The sequence below is a fragment of the Mustela nigripes genome, chromosome 5 (assembly GCF_022355385.1).
Source record: "Mustela nigripes isolate SB6536 chromosome 5, MUSNIG.SB6536, whole genome shotgun sequence".
Lineage (NCBI taxonomy): Eukaryota > Metazoa > Chordata > Mammalia > Carnivora > Mustelidae > Mustela > Mustela nigripes.
The window spans coordinates 64720913-64742255 of NC_081561.1; the positions used below are offsets into that span (position 1 = coordinate 64720913).

Consider the following 21343-nt stretch of genomic DNA (forward strand, 5'->3'; position numbering starts at 1 on the left):
AAGAGTGAAATCTTGCCATTCAAATGGATGGATGTTAGAAAGTATTATTCAAAGCAAAATTAATCACGAGAGAAAGACGAATGCCCTATGATTTCACTCATATGTGGAATTTAAGAAACAAAACGAGCAAATGGGGAAGGAAGGAAGGAAAGAAAGAAAAGAAACAAAACGAAAGAGAGAGACAAATCAAGAAACTTCACTATACAGTACACACTGATAGCTACCAGAGGGGAGCTAGTTGAGGGGGATAAGTTACACAGGTGATGGGGATTAAGGAGTGTACTTGTGATGAGCACCGGAGGTAGTATGGAGAAGAGTGAAATCTTGCCATTCAAATGGATGGATGTTAGAAAGTATTATTCAAAGCAAAATTAATCACGAGAGAAAGACGAATGCCCTATGATTTCACTCATATGTGGAATTTAAGAAACAAAACGAGCAAATGGGGAAGGAAGGAAGGAAAGAAAGAAAAGAAACAAAACGAAAGAGAGAGACAAATCAAGAAACTTCACTATACAGTACACACTGATAGCTACCAGAGGGGAGCTAGTTGAGGGGGATAAGTTACACAGGTGATGGGGATTAAGGAGTGTACTTGTGATGAGCACCGGAGGTAGTATGGAGATGCTGAATCACCATATTGTACACCAGAATCTAATATTACCCTATATGTTAACTAACTCGAATTAAAATAAAATCTTAAAAAAAAAGAATTTCAAGGTGGATATGGTCATTTCATCTTTGACAGAAGAGGCAAGAATATGCAATGGGAAAAAGAAGGTCTCTAACAAATAGTGCTGAGAAAACTGGACAGCTACATGCAAAAGAATGAAACTGGACCACTTTCTTACACCATACACAAAAATAAACTCAAAATAGATTAAAGACCTAAATGTGAGACTTGAAACCATAAAAATCCTAGAAGAGAGCATAGGCAGTAATTTCTCTGACATTAGCCATAGCAACATTTTTCTAGGTATGTCTCCTGAGGCAGGGGAAATAATAGCAAAAATACATTATTGGGACTATGTCAGAATAAAAAGCTTCTGCATGGCAAAGGAAACAGTCAACAAAACAAAAAGGCAACTTCCTCAATGGGAGAAGATATTCACAAATGATATATCTGATAAAAGGTTAGTATCCAATATATATAAGGAACTTATACAACTCAACACCCACCCCCAAAAAAAAAACCACACCAAATAGTCCAATTTAAAAATGGGCAGAAGACATGAACAGACATTTCTCCAAAGATAATATACAGGTGGCCGACAGACATATGAAAAGATGCTCAACATCAGTCATTATCAGGGAAATACAAATCAAAACTCTAATGAGATATCACCTCACACCTGTCAGAATGGCTAAAACCAAAAACATAAGAAACAACAAGTGCTGGCAAGGATATGGAAGGGAAGAAACCCTGGCTCACTGTCAGTGGAAACAGCCATGTAGAAAACAGTATGGTGGTTCCTCAAAAAGTTAAAATAGTAAAAATAGAACTACCATATGATTCAGTAATCACACTACTGGGTATTTACCCAAGAACATTAATTCAAAGGAATACATGATCCTTTATGTTTATTGCAGCATTATTTACAATAGTGTTATGGAGGCAGCCCACTTGTCTGTTGATAAATGAATGGGTAAAAAAGCCATGGTATATATAAACAATGAAATATTACTTTGCCATAAAAAAGAATGAAATCTTGTCATTTGCAAGAACATGGATGGAGCTAAAGGGTACAATGCTAAGCAGAATAAGCCAGTCAGAGGACAAACACCACATGATTTCACTCATATATAGAATTTAAGAAATTAAACAAAGGAGTAAAAGGAGGCAAAGAGACAGACAAGCCAGGAAACAGACCCTTAACTATAGAGAACAAACTGGTGGTTTCCAGAGGGTAGGTGGGTGGGGGGATGGGTGAAATAGGTGATGGGGATTAAAGACTACCCTTATCACCATGAGCACCAGGTGATGTACAGAACTGTTGAATCACTGTTTTGTTCACCCGAAACTAATATAAAACTCTATGTTAACTATACTGGAACTATAAAACTTAAAAAAATATACTTTTAAACGAATTTCCAAGTGGTAACAGGAAATCATTAAACCAAGTGCAGGGCCTTTCAGCACACGGGTCTGTCTGATGACACAGTCCGTGTGCCCAGGCAGCCACTCTTGACCACACCTGTACATCCCTGCAGGGAATTGTGGTGGCCTGAGAAACTATGCTCTATTTTCAGCTGCTTGCTGTACTGCCTCTTGTTTTATGTGCACAATTCATGAATTTTCCTATCTTTCATCACTAAAATAGCTCAGAGTTATTGATCTCTTTGCATCACTCACATTCCCAGATCACCATAACACACTAAGGGAACAGGAAAACAAGCGATCCCACTCATACTATCAGAGGACAGCCCATTCTCAACTTTTACAAGGGTCCTGACAGAAAAGGCAGACAACTTTCCAGAACTTGGCAACACATGGCAGGGAGTAAGAGAGAGATTCCTTTAGAAACCAACCCACAGAATCTTGACTCTTATAACCAGCTAAAAGAGTTTTGCCCGTCAACAGTTCTCTGTAAAAGCAGGGGGTATGGACCCCAGTGATGACAACCTTGTCACAACACGGCCCCCTACCCTATGCTCTCACCAGTGCATTCAGTGGGATGATCAGCTCACCATCAGTATGCACCTGTCCATTGGTCTTGCTGGGGCTCCAGGCCAGTCCACAACTAGGACTGGTAAAAATTCAAGCAAACTATAGTACTTTTTTTGAGAGTTAATTTAGAAGCTTAGCTATCAGAAAGGAACCTGTGATACTGCTCTGGCAGCTTCTACGAAAGCCACAGTTTACCATATATTACTCTAATGAGGGTGACCATAGAAATTCATCAGCCCAAACTGGGACATTTTAGGAGTGAAAGGAGGGGCTGTTAATAATTATGCTAGGGGGCACCTGGGTGGCTGAGTAGGTTAAAACCTCTGCCTTTGGCTCAGGTCATGATCCCAGGGTCCTGGGATAAAGCCTGCCTCCACGTCTCTCTCTGCCTACCTCTCTGCCTAGTTGTGATCTCTGTCTGTAAAATAAATAAATAAAATCTTTAAAAAAAATATGCCAGGAAAGTGAGCATAATCTAGGACTGTCTCTGACATGCTGAGACACATGGTAATCACCTTGTTGTTTTCTACTATGCTCTTGCAAAAATCATTGTTCCCTAGCTCATATGTATGCAGTTTGTTTATCTTTCCAAATGATTTGCATGTGTAGTTCATATAACCTGTACTTTTAGAATATTTAACTCCACCTGTGCTTGACTATCCCTCTAACCTCTAAAGGCATTTTGAGTTAGAATTTTAGCCAAATTCTTATAGCTAATTCTTCCCTTCCTCTTCAATATGATTCATCTGGGTATAGTTCTATAAAACTTCCTTAATATGTAAAATTACTACATTCCATTTCTAAGTGTTTTGTTGTTCATGACAATGATTCTAGCTTAAAGCAATCAGTTCTCAAAGAGCAATTAAAAATATAATGATAAGATTTAAACTTACAGATGGACAATCCAAAATTAATTCTTCAACGGTTACTAAGTCCAGGCCAAGCTTTTCCGCTAGAATTTCAAATATATATTTGTATGAAGGGTCAATTTTCATTTTTCGGTTTTCTCTTGCATCTCTAAATCTTGCCTAAAGAATGAAAAACATGTCATTATGAAGAAAAACCACCAAAACACTTAATTTGACATAAAAGTGACACACAAGTAGAATCTTATTATAAAAAAAACCTGTCTCTCTTTTAATGTTTCCTGTAGATTTGGAATGCCACTCATGCTTCGGCGGTACCGAGACGATCTATGGGAAGACTGAGAAAGCATATCAGAAAGCATGGATTGACCCAGTCGGAGCGTAGGCTTAGCTCGAACTCTGTGTGCATCCAGTTCCTCATCCTCTGGAAGAATTATCCTTTCATCGGAAGGGATGAGATTCAGATAATCACTTGGAGAAAGAACAGGACCTATTTCGGAACGAGAGCCGTCATCTAGAGCTGAGGCTGCCTCTGTGGCAGGGTGCAGAGGGCCTTCATCTGCAGGAGGAGGAGCCTCTTCTCCTGGAGAGGGGGGGGGCTCATCTCCTGGATCCCTCTGGCCAGTCCCTTCTGACCCAGGGGGTACTGTATCTCCTGAAGAGGGAGGAGCTGGTTCTTCTGGAGGGGGTGAACCCTCTTCTTCGGCGCTCATATTATCAGCTTTTTCCTCCCATAGAGCACCTTAAACTTTAAAACCTAGAATGACAAAATGTTTTCTTTTAAAACTGTACAATAAGTTGAATGTTCTCTGTTAATTTATTCCTCCCTTTGAACCTAGACAGGTAGCAAAATCATCTATTTCTTCCTTGCTATATTAACTAATGAAGCTCAGCTCACAGGACTGGTGATATCATAATTGTTTTTGTTTGTTTGTTTGTTTTAGGAGTGACAGCACACATACACCTAGGGGCTTTCTGAAGCTCTAAGTGCTCCTCCTGACTGATTTGACCCTAAGGTGCTGCTACCCCACACACATCCCATCCCTGTCATAGTAACTATTGCAACTGATGGAAAGGTACTTGTCCTCAGGTATGTAAGGGCTGAAAAAAGATTGAGAGCTGTGTGTTACAGCTGAGACACTGACTTGTCCAAGAGACAAATCAAAGAACTACATGGACTGAAACATTTCTTCCATGCTATGATACAATTCACCAATCAGAGACTCAACTGTCCAGTCATCTCATCTACATGTGCATATCCAAGAACGCCCCCAAAACATAAAACATCCTCTTGGCAGTGTGAAAACTAATAAAAGGAAACCTCATTTAGAATGCATTCAGGGTGCCAGCAAGGACAGGCTCTCACCCTACCAGCCCTACCACTGGTTGTGAACTGCAGACCAAACAGGAAGAGCCCCATGACGCATCCAGATCCTACTTTCTTATCCCAGAGGGACTAAGACTTTTCCTCTCACCCAGCAACAGCCCAGCCAATGAGAGATGGTCACAACTTAGCCAATGAAAAACGACTGTACTTTCAGCACCCAGCTTACTCCAATGGACTTTTTGTTTGTAATGGCCTTCCCAATGTGCCCCTAAAATGTGATGGCGATTATTTCCGGAAGCAATGATATCATGTGAAGTATAAATCTGACCTACCCAATCAGAAAAGCTCTATACACAAGTGTGTAAGTTTTCCTGAGCACATAACCAGGAAAATCAGGCGACACCAGTGGGACAGGAGAAAATGTCACTTACAAAAAAATCACTTATAGGACAGTCATCAAACCTACAATGAAATAAATCTTCAGAGTATGGCTAAAATCCAGAAGCCAGGATTATAGTAAACACTTGAATAACAACAAAAATTCCAAAGCAGAGAGTTCAAAGGAAGACAGAGAAAGAGGCTTGCTAATGAAAAATTCTGAGGAGACTTGTGCACACCTAGGCTAAGTTAAATGGTGTTTCTCATGGAAGGACAGGAGCAGACCTCCATAAGACACAGAGACAGCCTGTAACCTGCACCCCACAGCTGCCCCCTCTTGCTTTTATGGAGATCCCATCAACAGAAGAAATTGTTTCCTTTGATACCCTAAATTGGCCTATTCCAGAGTGAAAATATCCAAACTGATCAATCTGTTTGCTGCCAGCTAAGCACTCATGCCCAAGATCCGCAAACCAGAACAATTGTTCCCAAACTGTCTGCAGATTTTTCTTTTTATTCCTCTTTCCTCTCTTTTAGAAATCCCAGTTTTTGTCTTTGTTCCTTGACCACATTCTAACGTCTGTTTTCTTTACATGCGAGTACCTTCTCTTGGAAAGTAACAAGTGAACATCTCTGAGTTACTATTGGACAGGGTGATCTACAATACTCAGGAGTTGTGTGCACATTACATGTTTACCCTTGAAATTGGCCCAGAGCTGATCCTCCTACCTACAGTCTATCAAGAACAAGTATAGTGATACATATTAGTGAAGTCATAGCAACTACCTGTCACTCTGCTCCAATCTGCACTTTTGAATTCTGCAAAACACTTCACTTTACTCAGTCAGAGAATCATGCCTTCTCTCAAAGGATGTTGACAGGCATAGTTGTCTGGTTTCTGAAACCAATGCAAAATTTACTTTAATTTCAATGTAATGGTAAAACACATACACTAACTGAGCTCAGTAGGACTGGAGAGCTTCTCTGCAGGTAACCAGTGCTTTTTCTAGAGCCACAGAGTTATTTAAGTCACTGTAGAGCCATTATTATTTAAGCCATCAAGGAAAGATGAAAATGGAATCATGATATTATATTTAATAAGTCAGGGAGGTATGTAATTAATCTTCATGCATTTTTCAACTAAAATTGGCTACTATTTTTTAAGTGTTGGCACAGATTAAATTTTAATAAAATGTTATTATCCAACACAGTTCATTCCCTGAGGAGTCCAGATAGCTGCGATTTATGGCACATCATTTCAGAAGTAGGGAAAAAAAAAAAAACCTGAGAAATTACCTAGTTCAGCTCTCCCTCTTTATTGCTAATGAAACTAAGATCCAGAGAAGGTACAGGTCTTACCCAATTGCACAGACAAAAATGATCTTTCTGAACTTCCAATCATATCATATCACTGCCCTGCTTAAAGTTCTCCGCTGGATGCCAAATACAAATCCTTGGGTCCTCCAAGGGCTTCCTAACTTGGTTCCAAGCTCTCTCTCCAGTTTCTTCCATTGCCTTTGCCCTAGGTGCTGCCTGAGGTGACAGCAACTCTGGCTATTCCTGAAACCAGCACTGTTCTCTCACCCCTAGTTGCTAGTCCTTGGCAAGGAGCTCACAGCCTAGTGAGGAAGGCCAAACATACCAATGAACACTTCGCGGTTTCCACAGAACCAGCCAAGGAGTGGACAAGAATCTGTAGCATCAGTGCAGAAAACTCAAGAAGGAACTCTCTAAGGAGAAGCTGTCATTTAAGGTAGGTCTTAGTAGGATCCATATGCGTTCCATAGAGAAGAATGGGGAAGTAATATTAATTGTCAACAACTAAATGCCAAGTTCTATGCTTGGTGACATATATAACTATGCTTAATTAATAAATATATATAAAAATATGTAATATATAAATATATATATGTATATAAAATATATATGTATATAAAATATATATAAATATATATGTATTTTTATATACATACACATATGACCAACAAGTGCATGGAAAGACACTCAATACCACTAGCCACTAGGAAAATGCAAATCAAAACCACCATGAGATGGCACTTTACATCCAGTAGGATGGCTCTAAATTTTTTCTTAAAAGACATTAAAAAGGGCTGAGAACGTCGCAGAGAAATTCAAATCTTCATACATTGCTGGTGGGCATGTAAAATTGCGCTGCCTCTGAGGAAAACAGTTTGGTAGTACCTCAGAAAGTTAAACATAGAATTAGCAAATAAGCCAGTCCCTCCAGGCCTACCTGGAGTTCTAGCAATTCTACCCAAGAGAACTGGTAATATCTGTTTACACAAAAATCTGTATACAAATGTTCATGGCAGCACTATTCATGTAGAGTTCAATTTGGAAACAACCCAAATGCCGAGTTAGGTGACAAATGGATAAATAAATGTGGCATATCCTTACCCTTGGAATATCATATCATTCTGTCATAAGAAGGAATGAAGGACCGTCCCATGCTACAGCATGGATGGACCTTGAAAACATTGCACTAAGTGAAAGAAGCCAGACACAAAGGCTACATATTATATGAGTCCATTTATTTGAAATGTCCAGAAAAGGCAAATCCATAGAGATAGAAAATAAATCAGTGGAAGTCAGAGGATGGGGAAGGAAGAATTGAGCCTACCTGCTAATTGGCCTGGGTTTCTTTTTTGAGGTTAATAGAAATGTTCTGGGATTCAATAGTGACTATCCGTGGTTGTATAACACAGTGCATATAATAAAAACCACTGAAGGATATGCCTTAGTGAAGTAATTATATAACTCAATTTTAAAATGCTATTTTTTTTAAAAGAAAAGAAAATATGATCAACTGCATTAAGGAAATGACCAGTTGGAGTTCCTGGCTGGCTCAGTCAGTAGAACAAGCAACTCTTGATCTTGGGGTCATGAGTTTAAGCCCCACACTGGGTGGAGAGATTACCTAAGAAAAATTGTAATAAAATTAAAAATAATAAAAAGATTTTTTTTAAAAAAGGAAATGACCAATGTATTGACCATCTGTCAGGAGGCTTTAGTTTGGAAAACTTCCTCTTAAACTCACCAGGAAATTAAAAGAAAAAAAAAAAAAGGCATTTTGAAATTAAGAAAGTTAAAAGGAGATAGAATTAGTTAAGGCACTCTTACCCATCTGTAGGCACCACTCTTTCCCCCTTGCTCAAGTAGTTATTTGTAATCTTGCAAAGAAGGAATATTAGAGCTGAAAATGTTTAATTTAGTCCTGAATATCATCAGTTGGATTAAACAATATTTATGGTATTAAGATCAGGCTGAATCCACAGGCTGAATCTCACTGAAAACAAGTATAGAAAGGGAAGGAAAAAATGGAAGCTTCTCCCTCTTTCCTGTGTCCAAGCCCCAGGCCCCATGCAAAGTGGGTATATATGCCCAGGGCTATGTTACTCACTCTGGGAGGCAGAAAACAAGACAGGACTCACAATGCTTTTGGAGAGAAAATGTAATCTTTGCAAATCAATCAGTGGTAAAATTGTGAAGCTCAGGGGGCCTGGGTAGTTCCGTGAGTTAATAGTCTGCATTGAGGGGCGCCTGGGTGGTTCAGTGGATTAAAGCCTCTGCTTTCAGCTCAGGTCATGATCCCAGGGTCCTGGGATTGAGCCCCACATCGGGCTCCCTGCAGGGAGCCTGCTTCTTCCTCTCTCTCTCTGCCTACTTGTGGTCTCTGTCTGTCAAATAAATAAATAAATAAAAATATTAAAAAAAAAAAAATAGTCTGCCTTGGGCTCAGGTCATGATCTCTGGGTCCCAGCATATAGCTGCATTGGGCTTCCTGCTCAGTAAGCTTCTGCTTTTCTCTCTCCCCCGCTCTCCTTTGCCTCTCCCCACTGCTCATTCTCTCCCCAGACAAACAAATAAAATCTTTTTAAAAATAAAAAATAAAATAAAATTGTGGAGCTCTACTAGAAAATTTAGAGGAAAAAAATTAGTAAAGACAAAATAGACAAAGAGGATTCCACAGAGGATTTGGGCATAAGCTGCCCTTGAAGAGTAGGTAGGATTCAATAAGAAGAGAGGGAAGAAATGTAGAGAGAAAAGAAAAGAGGTAAAGGCATGAAAAGCTATGAAGGGATCAAAAAGGGGAGAAGCTGCCTGGGGAAAAAAAATAAAGCTTAGAATTATGCTATATTTTATTTGTTCTTCCAAAAGACTACAAATGGCAAAGATTCAGAATCAGTTAAAATAAATAAATCATGAATAATAAAATGTGGTTTTTATAAAGCACAGATCTTACTGTTAACATGTTAGGAAATTGGCACAGTTCTACCAATGCTTTTTTTCTAGCACCCGTAAGTAGTTCTGAAAATCTCCTAATCAAGAATTCGTCCAGGGGTACCTGGGTGGCTCAGTCGATTGAGCCACTGACACTTCATTTTGGCTCAGGTCAGAATCTCAGGGTCCTGGGACAGAGCCGGGTTCAGGCTCCGTGCTCACTGGGGAGTCTGCTTCAGGATTCTTTCTCTCTCCCTCTGCTCCTACCTGCCCCCACCTCTAAAATAAATAAATCTTTTTTAAAAAGAATACGTCAAATTTATCATAAAATACACAGGAAGAGGTCATTGTCAGTTACTCTGCTTGTATGGTAATCTAATAAACATAATCTATAGCTTTGGCTCAGGTAACCGTATCTCACTATAGCCTGTATACTCTTTTCACCTCTATGTGTGTCCTCTTAATTTTCTTAGAATTTACGTGAAATTATTTAAGGAAAAATAAAAAACACTTAATCTCTGAAACATTAGAATACTCCCAGATGCATGTTCTGAGTAAAGAGTTTAACTTGTGCCCTACCGACAGATGACACATCTATTTCTCTTTTCTATTAAAGATTTTATTTTTGAGTAATCTCTCCACCCAACATGGGGCTCAAACCCACAACCTTGAGATTGTCACATGCTCTACCCCCTGAGCCAGCCAGGTGCCCCAATATTTCAAGCAAAAGACAGATTAAGCTCTTATTTTGTGAACATTAAAGAGTCTTTATGGTTAGTAGTCTGGGAAAAAACACTGAATGTAAGGAAACTGATAACCAGGTATTAATTACTATTGTGACTGAGAAATAAATTCCAAATAGTTTGTTGTAGTTTAACATTTTTAAGTAAATCATATATCTGAGACGCTATAAATAAATAAACCAACAAAAAGACAAACAACCACTGCCCATTTGGGGGTATTTTGCTTAGGGGAGTATAGAATTCTTCCTTTAACAAAATTATCTGAGATGCATTTTCTACGTGGTTTTCAACTGTCAAGTTGTACTTGGCATGCAATTAACTGTAAATATAAAATATCAGCTTACCACTTCCAAAGAGCAATGCAACTATTTCATTTTAAGTTGGAAATATATACAACTACTTTATGTAGAATTTCTAAAAATTGTAGCAAAAATTTGAAGAGTACATAGTTGAAATGGGACAATCTTTGTAAACATAAATCAGCTTACTACATTATACACATTATATCCATTTGTATGTATGTATGTATACAGAGAAGGTTAATTATTTACTGCAACATGTTTATAATAGCAAAAATAAGCACAAAAAGAACCACATTTCCTGGAAATAAACAAAATATCCCTTAATAAAGGACCCATTGTATGTCAAAATTTGATTCAGGGAAAAGTAGCTTTGGGAACGACCCCTGCCTTCCTGTTGGGCTGCCCTTCTGATAATAAAGCTTCAAAACTGGTGTGTTAGCCATTGGCTTACTGCTCTTTGGGTGCACAGTCAAGTCTGAGTTTGGTAACAGTATCCTGTTCAATAGAGTTTTAATACAGACCCTAGCAGTAAAAAGAATGAGGTAGAGCTACATATACAGATACAGAAAGATCTCTAACACATTTTTCATGAAAGAAAAAAGGAAGGCAGGGTACACTGCATAATACCAATTGTATTCATTTTAAAAACTATATATATATTTTGTCTTTTCTAAGATGCACATTTTTGTTATTATGTTATGTTAGTCACCATACAGTACATCATTAGTTTTTGATGTCGTGTTCCATGATTCATTGTTTGTGTATAATTCCAGTGGTTCATGCAATATGTGCCCTCCTTAATACCCAATACCGGGTTCCCCTATTACCCCATCCTCCTCCCCTCTAAAACCCTCAGTTTGTTTCCCAGAGTCCATAGTCTCTAATGGTTCTTCTCCCCCTCTGATTCCTCCCTTCATTTTTCCCTTCCTTCTCCTAAAGTCCTCTATGTTATTCCTTATGATCCACAAATAAGTGAAACCATATGATAATTGACTCTCTCTGCTTGACTTATTTCACTTAGCATAATTTCCTCCAGTTCCATCCACGTTGATGAAAAAGTTATGTATTCATCCTAATGGATGAGTAACATTCCATTGTATATATGGACCACTTCTTTTTTTTAATTTTTTAATTTTTTTTAAGTTTCTTTTTTTAAAATATTTTATTTATTTATTTGACACAGAGAGAGAGATCATAAGTAGGCAGAGAGGCAGGCAGAGAGAGAAGGGGAAGCAGGCTCCCTGCCAAACAGAGAGCCCGATGTGGGGCTCGATCCCAGGACCCTGAGATCATGACCTGAGCCGAAGGCAGAGGCTTTAACCCACTGAGCCACCCAGGCGCCCCAATTTTTTAATTTTTTTATTAACATATATTGCATTATTAGCCCTAGGGGTACAGGTCTGTGTATGGACCACTTCTTTATCCATTTATCTGTTAAAGGGCATTTTGGCTCTTTCCACAGTTTGGCTGTTGTGGACATTGCTGCTATGAACATTGGGGTGCATGTGGCCCTACTTTTTACTACATCTGTTCTAAGATGCATATTTTTAAAAGTCTTAATTGGCAACACTTTTTTCTTTCTTCACATTTTTTCCTTCATGAAGTCACATATATATAATTTGCATTTGTGTAATTGCATAAAATTATAATCGGTAATAGTTTAGGTTTGATAAAACACATTAAAAGTTTTCTAGGGAAGATACACAATAATTTATCAACAATGATCACCTTGAATGAGAAAGACAGAGGGGGAAACTAGGGGAAGAGTTGTGCTTTTCAATTCTATAACTTTTAGTGGATCATAATGATATTATATATTTTACACATAATATATTTTACTCATATGTGTATGTATCATATACAACATACAATATGTGTTTAAATTTTCTCCACCAACATTAATATTTAGAACCTTAAATTCCCCATGAATTTTCCGAGGTAGCAAGATTGCTAAAAAAAGAGGCAGGTCTTGGCTCTAGGTGTTCATACTTGGCTGGCCATCAGTTGGTACAGAATGAATTGAGGATAATCGCCTGTTCATCTCTTTCCCCTCCCCCACCTCCTCCACACACAACTTGATGCCACAGGCAATCATTCTAAACTTCCACCATCCCTCCTCCTTAAGTTCAATTTGAACGTTAATTGCATGTCCACAAAGTCATCCCTGCTCATTTTCAGGAGCCATAGGACAGTGGGACTTCTCCACCCAGAGGAGTATTGAAGCGAGCAGGTTGGTACACTGGTGTGCTCAGCGTAGAGCCACTTCAACCACACTCCTTTTTCTTGTACCCATTTCTGTAACCCTAACCCTTCACGCATAAGTTCATTCGTGACTGTGGAGGGTCTTCCGTGTGCTCAGCCGCTGTAGCAACGCATAAAACTAAGAGGCTCCCCCCGAAGCAAAACGCACAAACTGGAAAGACAAACCATTAAACACCACACACACCCCATGGTCAAGGTCGAGAAAAGGTTAAATTAGCAAAGGGACTGAGACTGGCAGAAAAAGAAACTTCAGGAAAACCCTGACAGAGAAAATGGTATTTGAGTTGGGTCTGAAGAGTTTTCGTGAGAACATGGAAGAGGGGACTGTTCTAGGCCAGAAGTGGGGAGACAGCAGAGTGTAAATGCCAGAAAGCAGGAAAAGGCAGCGCTTCCTTGGGAAAAGTGTCTTTAAAAAGTTCGGTGATGAGACTTTTGGGGTACAAGGGAGTGAGGAAGAGAGAGGTTGGAAACACAAACCCGGAGGGAGAGATATTTTGTCTATCTTAATTTTGACTTCTTAAAAGGAGGAAAGTGGTGAGGTCGGACGTCCAGGGAACACACTGGGATTCGCAGGCGGAGGTGACGGAGCAGCGGTTCTGCAGCAGGGGGCTGACTGGGCCGGTCGGGAGGACTAGCGGGGAGGTGAGACACTGAATTCTAGCACCGACTCCAGTCCCCCCACCCAGGGAGGAAAGCGGGCCGGGCCCGGGACAGGAGCCGGTGCCGCACTCACCTGCCGCGATTCGCCGCCACCACCGGCCAGTCACCCAGGCGGGCCAGGGGGCCGCGCTGCGCCGGGGGAGCTGAGTCTGGTTCGGGGGCCGCCGAGGCTCGGCCGTTGGGAGTCCACACCGGTTCTCGCTGGGGAGGCCCGCGCGGGGTCAGGGGGGCGCTGCTCCCTGCGGGGTCCCGGGTGCTGGGCTGCGGGTAAGGGGTTCATCGACCCCTGCCCCCCACCCCCCCACCCCCGCGCAGTTCCGCGGGGCCGGTACCCTACGGTACCCCCGCAGCGGGAGAAGTGAAAAACCACGGAGAGGGCGGGCTCACTAAAGGGCAACTGCCTGGAGGGGAAAATGGAGGAGGGCGGGGCCTGGGGAGAATTCCAAGGTGTGCTTTTAGAGAGGAAGGGCAGGGAAATAACTTTCCAAAGACGTTTATACCTTTTTTTTTTTTTTTTTAAGAGTTTTTAGGGGCGCCTGGGTGGCTCAGTGGGTTTAAGCCTCTGCCTTCCGCTCAGGTCACAGGGTCCTGGAATCGAGCCCCTCATCGGGCTCTCTGCTCAGCAGGGAGCCTGCTTCCTCTTCTCTCTCTGCCTGCCTCTCTGCCTACTTGTGATCTCTGACAAATAAAATAAATAAAATCTTTTTTTTTAAAAAGAGTTTTTAAAATTTTTTTTAAAGATTTTATTTAAGAGGGAGAGTGCACAAGCAGTGGGAGCAGCAGGCTCCCCGCTGAGCAGGGCGCCCAATGCTGGCTGAATCCCAGGACCCCAGAGTCATGACCTGACTGCAGCAGACGCTTTAACCGACTTGGGGTGCCGACACTGAGGCACCCCCAAGATTTTTTTTTTTTTACTTTTGCGTAGGCCCTTTACTGAAGGTGGGTGGGCTCCAACTCTCAGCACTGAGATCGAGAGTCCCAGCGCCTCTCCAGCAACTGAGTCTGTCCAGCGCCCCTGTGACGGTTACACTTTCTGAAGTTACTTAGTGTTTCACTTGAGAATATTAAATCTTTTCTGTTTAATTTGTTTGCTCAGAAACCTACGACTGGTAATACAGAGAACAGAACTCTGAAGAAAACAGACTTCCCTTCTCTTTCCAGTACATTTCTGTTTTTCTTCCAACTCCCTGACAAGGTGTGCCTGATGTCTGCTTTAATTAGGAGTTAAAGTCAATCTTTGAATATAGAGCAGGTCAATCTAAAATGAGGACTGGAAGATCTGCCAACTGATTTAAAAAAAAAAAAAACCTGAAACCCAATGATTATTATAAAAATCACAGGTAAAGTTTCATTGAACAGTCTACCTATGTTAAGAAATACCATGCAGCAATTATGCAGTGTGAAGTTATGGGACCCTCAGGACCCCTGCACACATTCCCAAGTACGCCAGACCACAAGACTTAACTGTCCTCTCACTTTGAGCTGTTTCTTTAGCTAGTGCATAGGCAATTAGGTAGATGACAGCAGTCACAGTGGGACTAAGGAGCACCTGCTCACTTCCCAGGGGGAGGGGCCCAGGCTTGTTTACTGCTTGCTACAAAAATGATGAGCCCTTAGCCTTGGATTCCTTAGCTCTCTCCCAGTCCACTGCCCACACGTGGGCCCATGGTGTTGTCTGATGGTACCTGGAGCCAGAACTGGCTTCTCCTTTAGGGCTCCTGCTGTTTGCTGGGCTGTGAGTAATAAAGGGTCTCTCTCTGGCCCATTTGTTTTTGTTTTTGTTTTTGTTTTTTGTCTCATCATCTATTTTTGGCACTTATGGTTTAATCCTTGCCATCTTCCCAGTAAGAGATATATCTATATATTCTTATATAGTAAGAAACAAATTACAGGATATTATATCCTTTAAAGAGCCTTAAATATGTCCATGTACCTTAACCTACAAAGTCCTGTTTTGAAAATATATTCTAAAGAAATAATACTGTGCTGGGCTGTCTGGCTCAGTCAGTTGAGTGTTTGACTCTTTTTTTTTTTTTTTTTAAGATTTTATGTATTTATTTGACAGAGAGAAATCACAAGTAGATGGAGAGGCAGGCAGAGAGAGAGAGGGAAGCAGGCTCCCTGCTGAGCAGAGAGCCTGATGCAGGACTTGATCCCAGGACCCTGAGATCATGACCTGAGCCGAAGGCAGCGGCTTAACCCACTGAGCCACCCAGGCACCCCAAGTGTTTGACTCTTGATATCAGCTCAGGTCTCGATCTCAGGGTTGTGAGTTCAAACCCCATTTAAGAAATAAAGAAGGAGGGGCACCTGGGTGGCTCAGTGGGTTAAGGCCTTTGCCTTCAGCTCAGGTCATGATCCCAGGGGTCCTGGAATCGAGCCCCACATCAGGCTCTCTGCTCCACAGAGAGCCTGCTTCCTCCTCTCTCTCTTTCCCTGCCTCTCTGCCTACTTGTGATCTGTCTGTCAAATAAATAAATTAAAAAGTCTTAAGAAAAAAAAAAAAGAAAGAAAGAAGGAAAGGGAAAGAAAGAAAGAGAAAAGAAAAAGTGGAAAGAAAGAGTGAGAGAGGAAAGGAAGAAAGGGAGAAAGGAAGAAAGGATGAAGGAGGGAATGGGTAGGGAAGGAGGAGAAAAAGAAGGAAGGAAGAAAGGAAAGAATACTGTGCTAAATATGGACAGAGCTTTTGCTCTAAAGAGGTGCATTGCAGGGGCACTGGGTGGCTCAGTGGGTTGAGCAGCCAGCTCTGGATTTCAGCTCAGGAAAAGATCTCAGGGTGCTGGGATCGAGCCCTGCATCAGGCTCCAGGCTCAGCAGAGAGTCTGCTTGAGGATTCTCTCTCACCCTCTCCCTCTGCCCCTCTCTCAGCTCACATGGAGGATGGTGTTCTCTCTCTCTAAAATAAATAAATCTAAAAATTTTTTAAAAATAAAGATGTGCTGGGCGCCTGGGTGGCTCAGTTGGTTGGGAAACTGCCTTCGGCTTGGGTCACGGTCCCGGAGTCCTGGGATGGAGTCCCGAATCAGGCTCCCAGCTCCATGGGGAGTCTGCTTCTCCCTCTGATCTTCTCGCCTCTCGTGCTCTCTCTCACTGTCTCTCAAATAAATAAATAAATAAATAAATAAAAATCTTTAAAAAAAATAAATAAAGATGTGCTTTGCAGTATTTGGTTTGTAACACCATGATCCATGTAATAATGTCATTACCTCTGGCAGAAAACTAGGCTCATGGAACACTACCAAATGATGACACTCCTGAGGATGCCTGAGATATGGGAAAAGCACACCATCTAGAGAGTTTTCCTGAGTCTTAATAGAAAGAAAACACTATGTAACATATACAAAACAGTAAATGTTTAGACTGCCCAAGACCCTGAAAATATAATGAAGGAACTAGCTCTTTGTCTGGAAATAGATCCCCTGTAGATCACGAAGATCTCACCTTGAGATCCTTAACTACATCTGCAAAGACCCTATTTCCAAATAAAGTCATATTCACAGGTACCAGGAGTTAAAACTTGGACATATTTTTAGGGGGACACAAAATTCATTTCACTGCAAAAGGCCTGTACATATTTTTTCTTTTTGTTATTTAAAATTAAGATTAGAAAATCTATTCAGAGTGTGTTTAAAATATTTTTTATGGTTAATTTTCCCTAATGAACATTATTTTATTAGTTGCCTAGGTTCCTATTGCCTTTTGTGTTTTAGATTTCTGCATTGACAGTCTTTTTTCTTTTCTTTTTTTCTTTCTTTTTTTTTTCACCAAATAGAGTAGACAACTAAACAAGGTATAAATGTGTTGTTTTAACCATATGCCAATAATCCTGGAAGGATAAGCTCGAAAGGATGAACTGTGGATAGTTATTCAATATTTATATGTATTTTATTTGAATGGTTGGCTACTTGAATTGTGGCCATGTTTAGGCAATTATAACATAACAAATATTGATAATCCATGTACTGTAATTGTATATTCTCCACAGTATCAGACATTTTCAGTTGATTGTCTCAATATTTTTATTTCTGTCAATATAGTGTGATCTTTCCACCAGTCAATGAGGCTTGAAAACCAGACTCATTGTGAAGTTATAGATTTTTGGAACAGGGAGGGAACTTAGAGATCATCTTATTTCCTGAATTTCATTTTACAAATAAGGACACCCAGGACTAGACCAGTTTCACAATCTGAATTTCAGAATTAATGTGTTGAGTTATTAGCCAGCACAGTTCCAGGACTAAAATTCAGAGCTTCTGATCACCAGTTCAGTATTTTTTTTCTTTACTCCATACACTAATAGCGATATTGTTATAGGACTGAGAACGGGTTCCCAACTCAGGTTTCGCTGCTCAGTCCTTGAAAATCAATACCCAAGAGACAAGTGATTGTGGGGAAAGATTAGTTGCTTTATTCAGGAAGGTGGTAACCTGGGTATAGGGTGGATTAAAGTCTCAAAGATCATGTTCTTCATCCAGGGTAAGCTGGAGGGTTTTCGAGAGAGAGGAACAGAAAAAGGAGGGGGTTATGTGCAGAAGAAGCAGGTGCTCAGACCGTTAGTTTTTTGCCTACATGACCCTTACAGACTTATTGGCATCAGTAGCTACTGTTTCTGAGTGTGGTCAGGTCTTATCTTCTGGGAAAGTTGGGTCTTTCACTCCTCAAGGCCAGTGGTCTGCAAATTGCAAGGAAAGTAAGTTAGTTATACTGTAAATCAAAAGACTTAGGTCAGTAAGCAAGGAGTGTGTACATTTGAAGCAAGTTAACACTTAAGGCCAGTAGGGCTGCTGTTAGAGATCCTTAATCCTATGACTGGTGTCCTTAGAAGAGAAAGGGGAGAGAGATTTCAGACTCAGGGAAAGGCCACATTAAGACACAGTCAGAGACTGGAGTTATGCTGCCATAAATCAAGAAACACTGGGAGCCACCAAAAGCTGAAAGAGCCAAAGGATTCTCTCCCAGAAACTTTGTAGCAGGTATAGCTAGGCTGACACCTTCATCTCACACTTCTAGCCTCTAGTGAGAGGATACATTTCTGGTTTTGTTTTTGTTTTTAATTTTACCTATTTATTTATCTATAAAGATTTTATTTATTTATTTGACAGAGATCACAAGTAGGCGGGGGGAGGGGGGGGCGGGAAGCAGGCTCCCAGCTGAGCAGAGAGCCCGATGTCGGGCCCCATCCCGGGACCCTGAGACCATGACCTGAGCCGAAGGCAGAGTCTTTAACCTTCTGAGCCACCCAGGCGCCCCTACTTATTTATTTATTTTAAGTAAACTCTACACCCAATGCGGGGCTTGAACTCATGACTCCAAGATCAAGATTTACATGCACTACCAGTTAAGCCAGCCACGTGCCCCTGAATTTCTGTTGATTTAAGCCACCGCGGTTTTGATAATGTGTTATGTCAACTGTAGGAAACTAACAACCCTTTACCAAAAAAGGAAATACTGCTAAACTCTATTTGGAATTGTGTCTTCTCAAATAGTGACCATCCTACCCTACTCCTTCCCCATTATTGCTGTCTTTCCTTTTATTTCTATATGTGGTGCTTATTCCCTTTCAGTTTTTGGAAGTATGTTATACAATATTTAAGATATACAGAGAAACATAAAGAATAATACAACTATCCTTTTATCCAAAGTTGGCTATAGTTATGAAACAATGTCAAAATATTTGAATCCTCAGTATATCCCTCCCCTCTTCTCCATCATCTCTTAGGGGAAATCATGTTCCTGAATGTGGGTTTATTCCCAGGCACCCCCTGATCCCCTTACTAGAAGTGTGTTTAGCCCCAACCAATGCATTATATTATTGCACAATTTAAAACTTTGCAAAAATGGTGTTGTGTCATATGGATTCTTCAGCAACTTTCAATTATTTCATTTGTTTGTGAGATTTATACATGTTGGACTATGTTCCTCTGATTCTTTCATTTTATGTATGTATATACATACATAAATTATGTATACCATTCTGCTGCATGAAAATAAAGTCATTTTCTTGGTTTGGGATACTTTTAGGTTTTATGAATTTTTTCTATTCAAACCATGTCTCTTTTTTTTTTTTTGAAGATTTTATTTATTTATCTAACACAGAGAGAGAGAGAGATCACAAGTAGGCAGAGAAGCAGGTGGGGGGAGGGGGAGCAGGCTCCCCACCGAGCAGAGAGCCCATTGCAGGGCTCAATCCCAGGACCCCGAGACCATGACCTGAGCCAAAGGCAGAGGCCTCAACCCACGGAGCCACCCAGGTGACCCCACACCATGTATCTTATACTTAGAATGTAGGCACAATCATCCTCTAGGATATATGCTTATTCATGGATCCTAGGATGTATTATCTGCAACTTCACTAGATACTGTCATACTATTTTAAAGTGTTTATAATAACTTAGGTTTACACCAGCAAATGTGTATGAATTTTTAATTTGCCCTATATTCACATCCACGCACTTTTAGTTTTTAAATTTTTGTCAATTTGAAAGGCACGAAAGAAACCTCGTTATTTTTTTAAAATATTTATTTATTTTAGAGAGGGGTGGGAGGGACATAGGGGGAGGGAAAGGGAGAATCCTCAAGAAGACTCTTTGCTGAGCACAGTCTGATGCACAAATTCATGTTCTCTGATATTTTGTTTTTTATGTTTTTAAGTTTTGCTTTTTCATATTTATATTTTTAATAGACTTGGACTTCTGTTTTACTTTATGGCATGAAATAAAGAATTATTTTCATTTTTTTTTCATATAAACTATGGTGTTCTAGCACCATTCGTTGAGAAAGTGATCTTTCCCTCACTGATCTGCAATACCAGCTCTGATCTATGTCAAGTTTTTGTACGTGTATGTATTTTAGTTGTGTACTGCCACACAGCATTACCCCAAAACTTTGCAGCTAAAAACAACAAAAATTTGTTATCTGATCGTTTCTATGGGTTAGGAATCTGGGAATGATCTAGATGGATTGTTCTGGCTCAAGGACTCTCACAAGGTCAAAATTAAGGGGTTATCCAGGACAGTAGTTACCTCAAGGCTGTACTGGGACAGGACCTGCTTCTAAACTTACACATGTGGCTGTTGGTCAGCTTCAGGTCCTCACTGGCTGTTGACAAGAGACCTCAAACAGTTCCTTGCCACGAGTCTCTCTACAGTGTTGCTTACAATGTGGCAGCTTGCTTACCCTCTGAGTGAGAGACTGGAGAAAAAGAAAGTGAGAAAGTGCTCCCAAGACAAGACTCCCTATATAATCTAATCTCAGAAGTGGTATCCCATCACTTCTGCCACATTCTGTTCTTTAGAAGTGAGTCACTAAATCCATACTCAGGGGGAGGGGATAACATAAGATTGGGAATGCCTGGAGCTGGGGATTATTGGTGTCATCTAGAGCTGCCTACCACAGTTTCCATTTTTATTGGCTTATACCTACCTGTGTCATTATCACACTTATTGCAGCTTTATAATAACTTATTATCTAGAAGGGTAGGTTCCCCTACTTATTGATTCCTCGAATGTGTCTTGCCGAGTTGGGGATCTAAAAATAGAATCTAGGGATGCCTGGGAGGCTCAGTCAGTTAAGCATCTTCCTTCAGCTCAGGTCATAATCCTGGGGGTCCTGGGATCAAGCCCTGCATCAGGCTCCCTGCTCAGTGGGGAGCCTGCTTCTCCCTCTGCCTCTATCCCCTGCTTGTGTGTGCTCTCTCTTTCAGATAAATAAATAAAACCTTTAAAAAAATAAATAAATAAACATAGAATCTAGAACCAGTTTATTCAGTTCAATGAAAAAGCCATCAACATTTTTTTAATTGTATCACATTAATAGATTCATTTGCAAATCAATATTTTATGATCTGTAGTCTTCCCATCCACTTATATTTCTCATATGTTGTGGGAAGTTCATGA

The 21343-nt window shown here is 40.5% G+C and overlaps 1 protein-coding gene across 1 annotated transcript in view; it reads right to left on the minus strand.

The window, feature by feature from the left end:
• The window catches only part of DNAH8 (dynein axonemal heavy chain 8), a 367659-nt gene extending 353949 nt beyond the window's left edge, over positions 1–13710 (minus strand). The window contains exons 1-3 of the mRNA XM_059400544.1: positions 13522–13710; positions 3795–4291; positions 3562–3696 (exon numbers count right to left, since the gene is read on the minus strand). Of these exons, the coding sequence (XP_059256527.1) occupies positions 3562–3696; positions 3795–4247 (588 nt within the window). The 5' untranslated portion in view covers positions 4248–4291; positions 13522–13710. The remainder of the gene's footprint in view (positions 1–3561; positions 3697–3794; positions 4292–13521) is intronic.
• Between the last annotated feature and the right edge of the window lie 7633 nt (positions 13711–21343).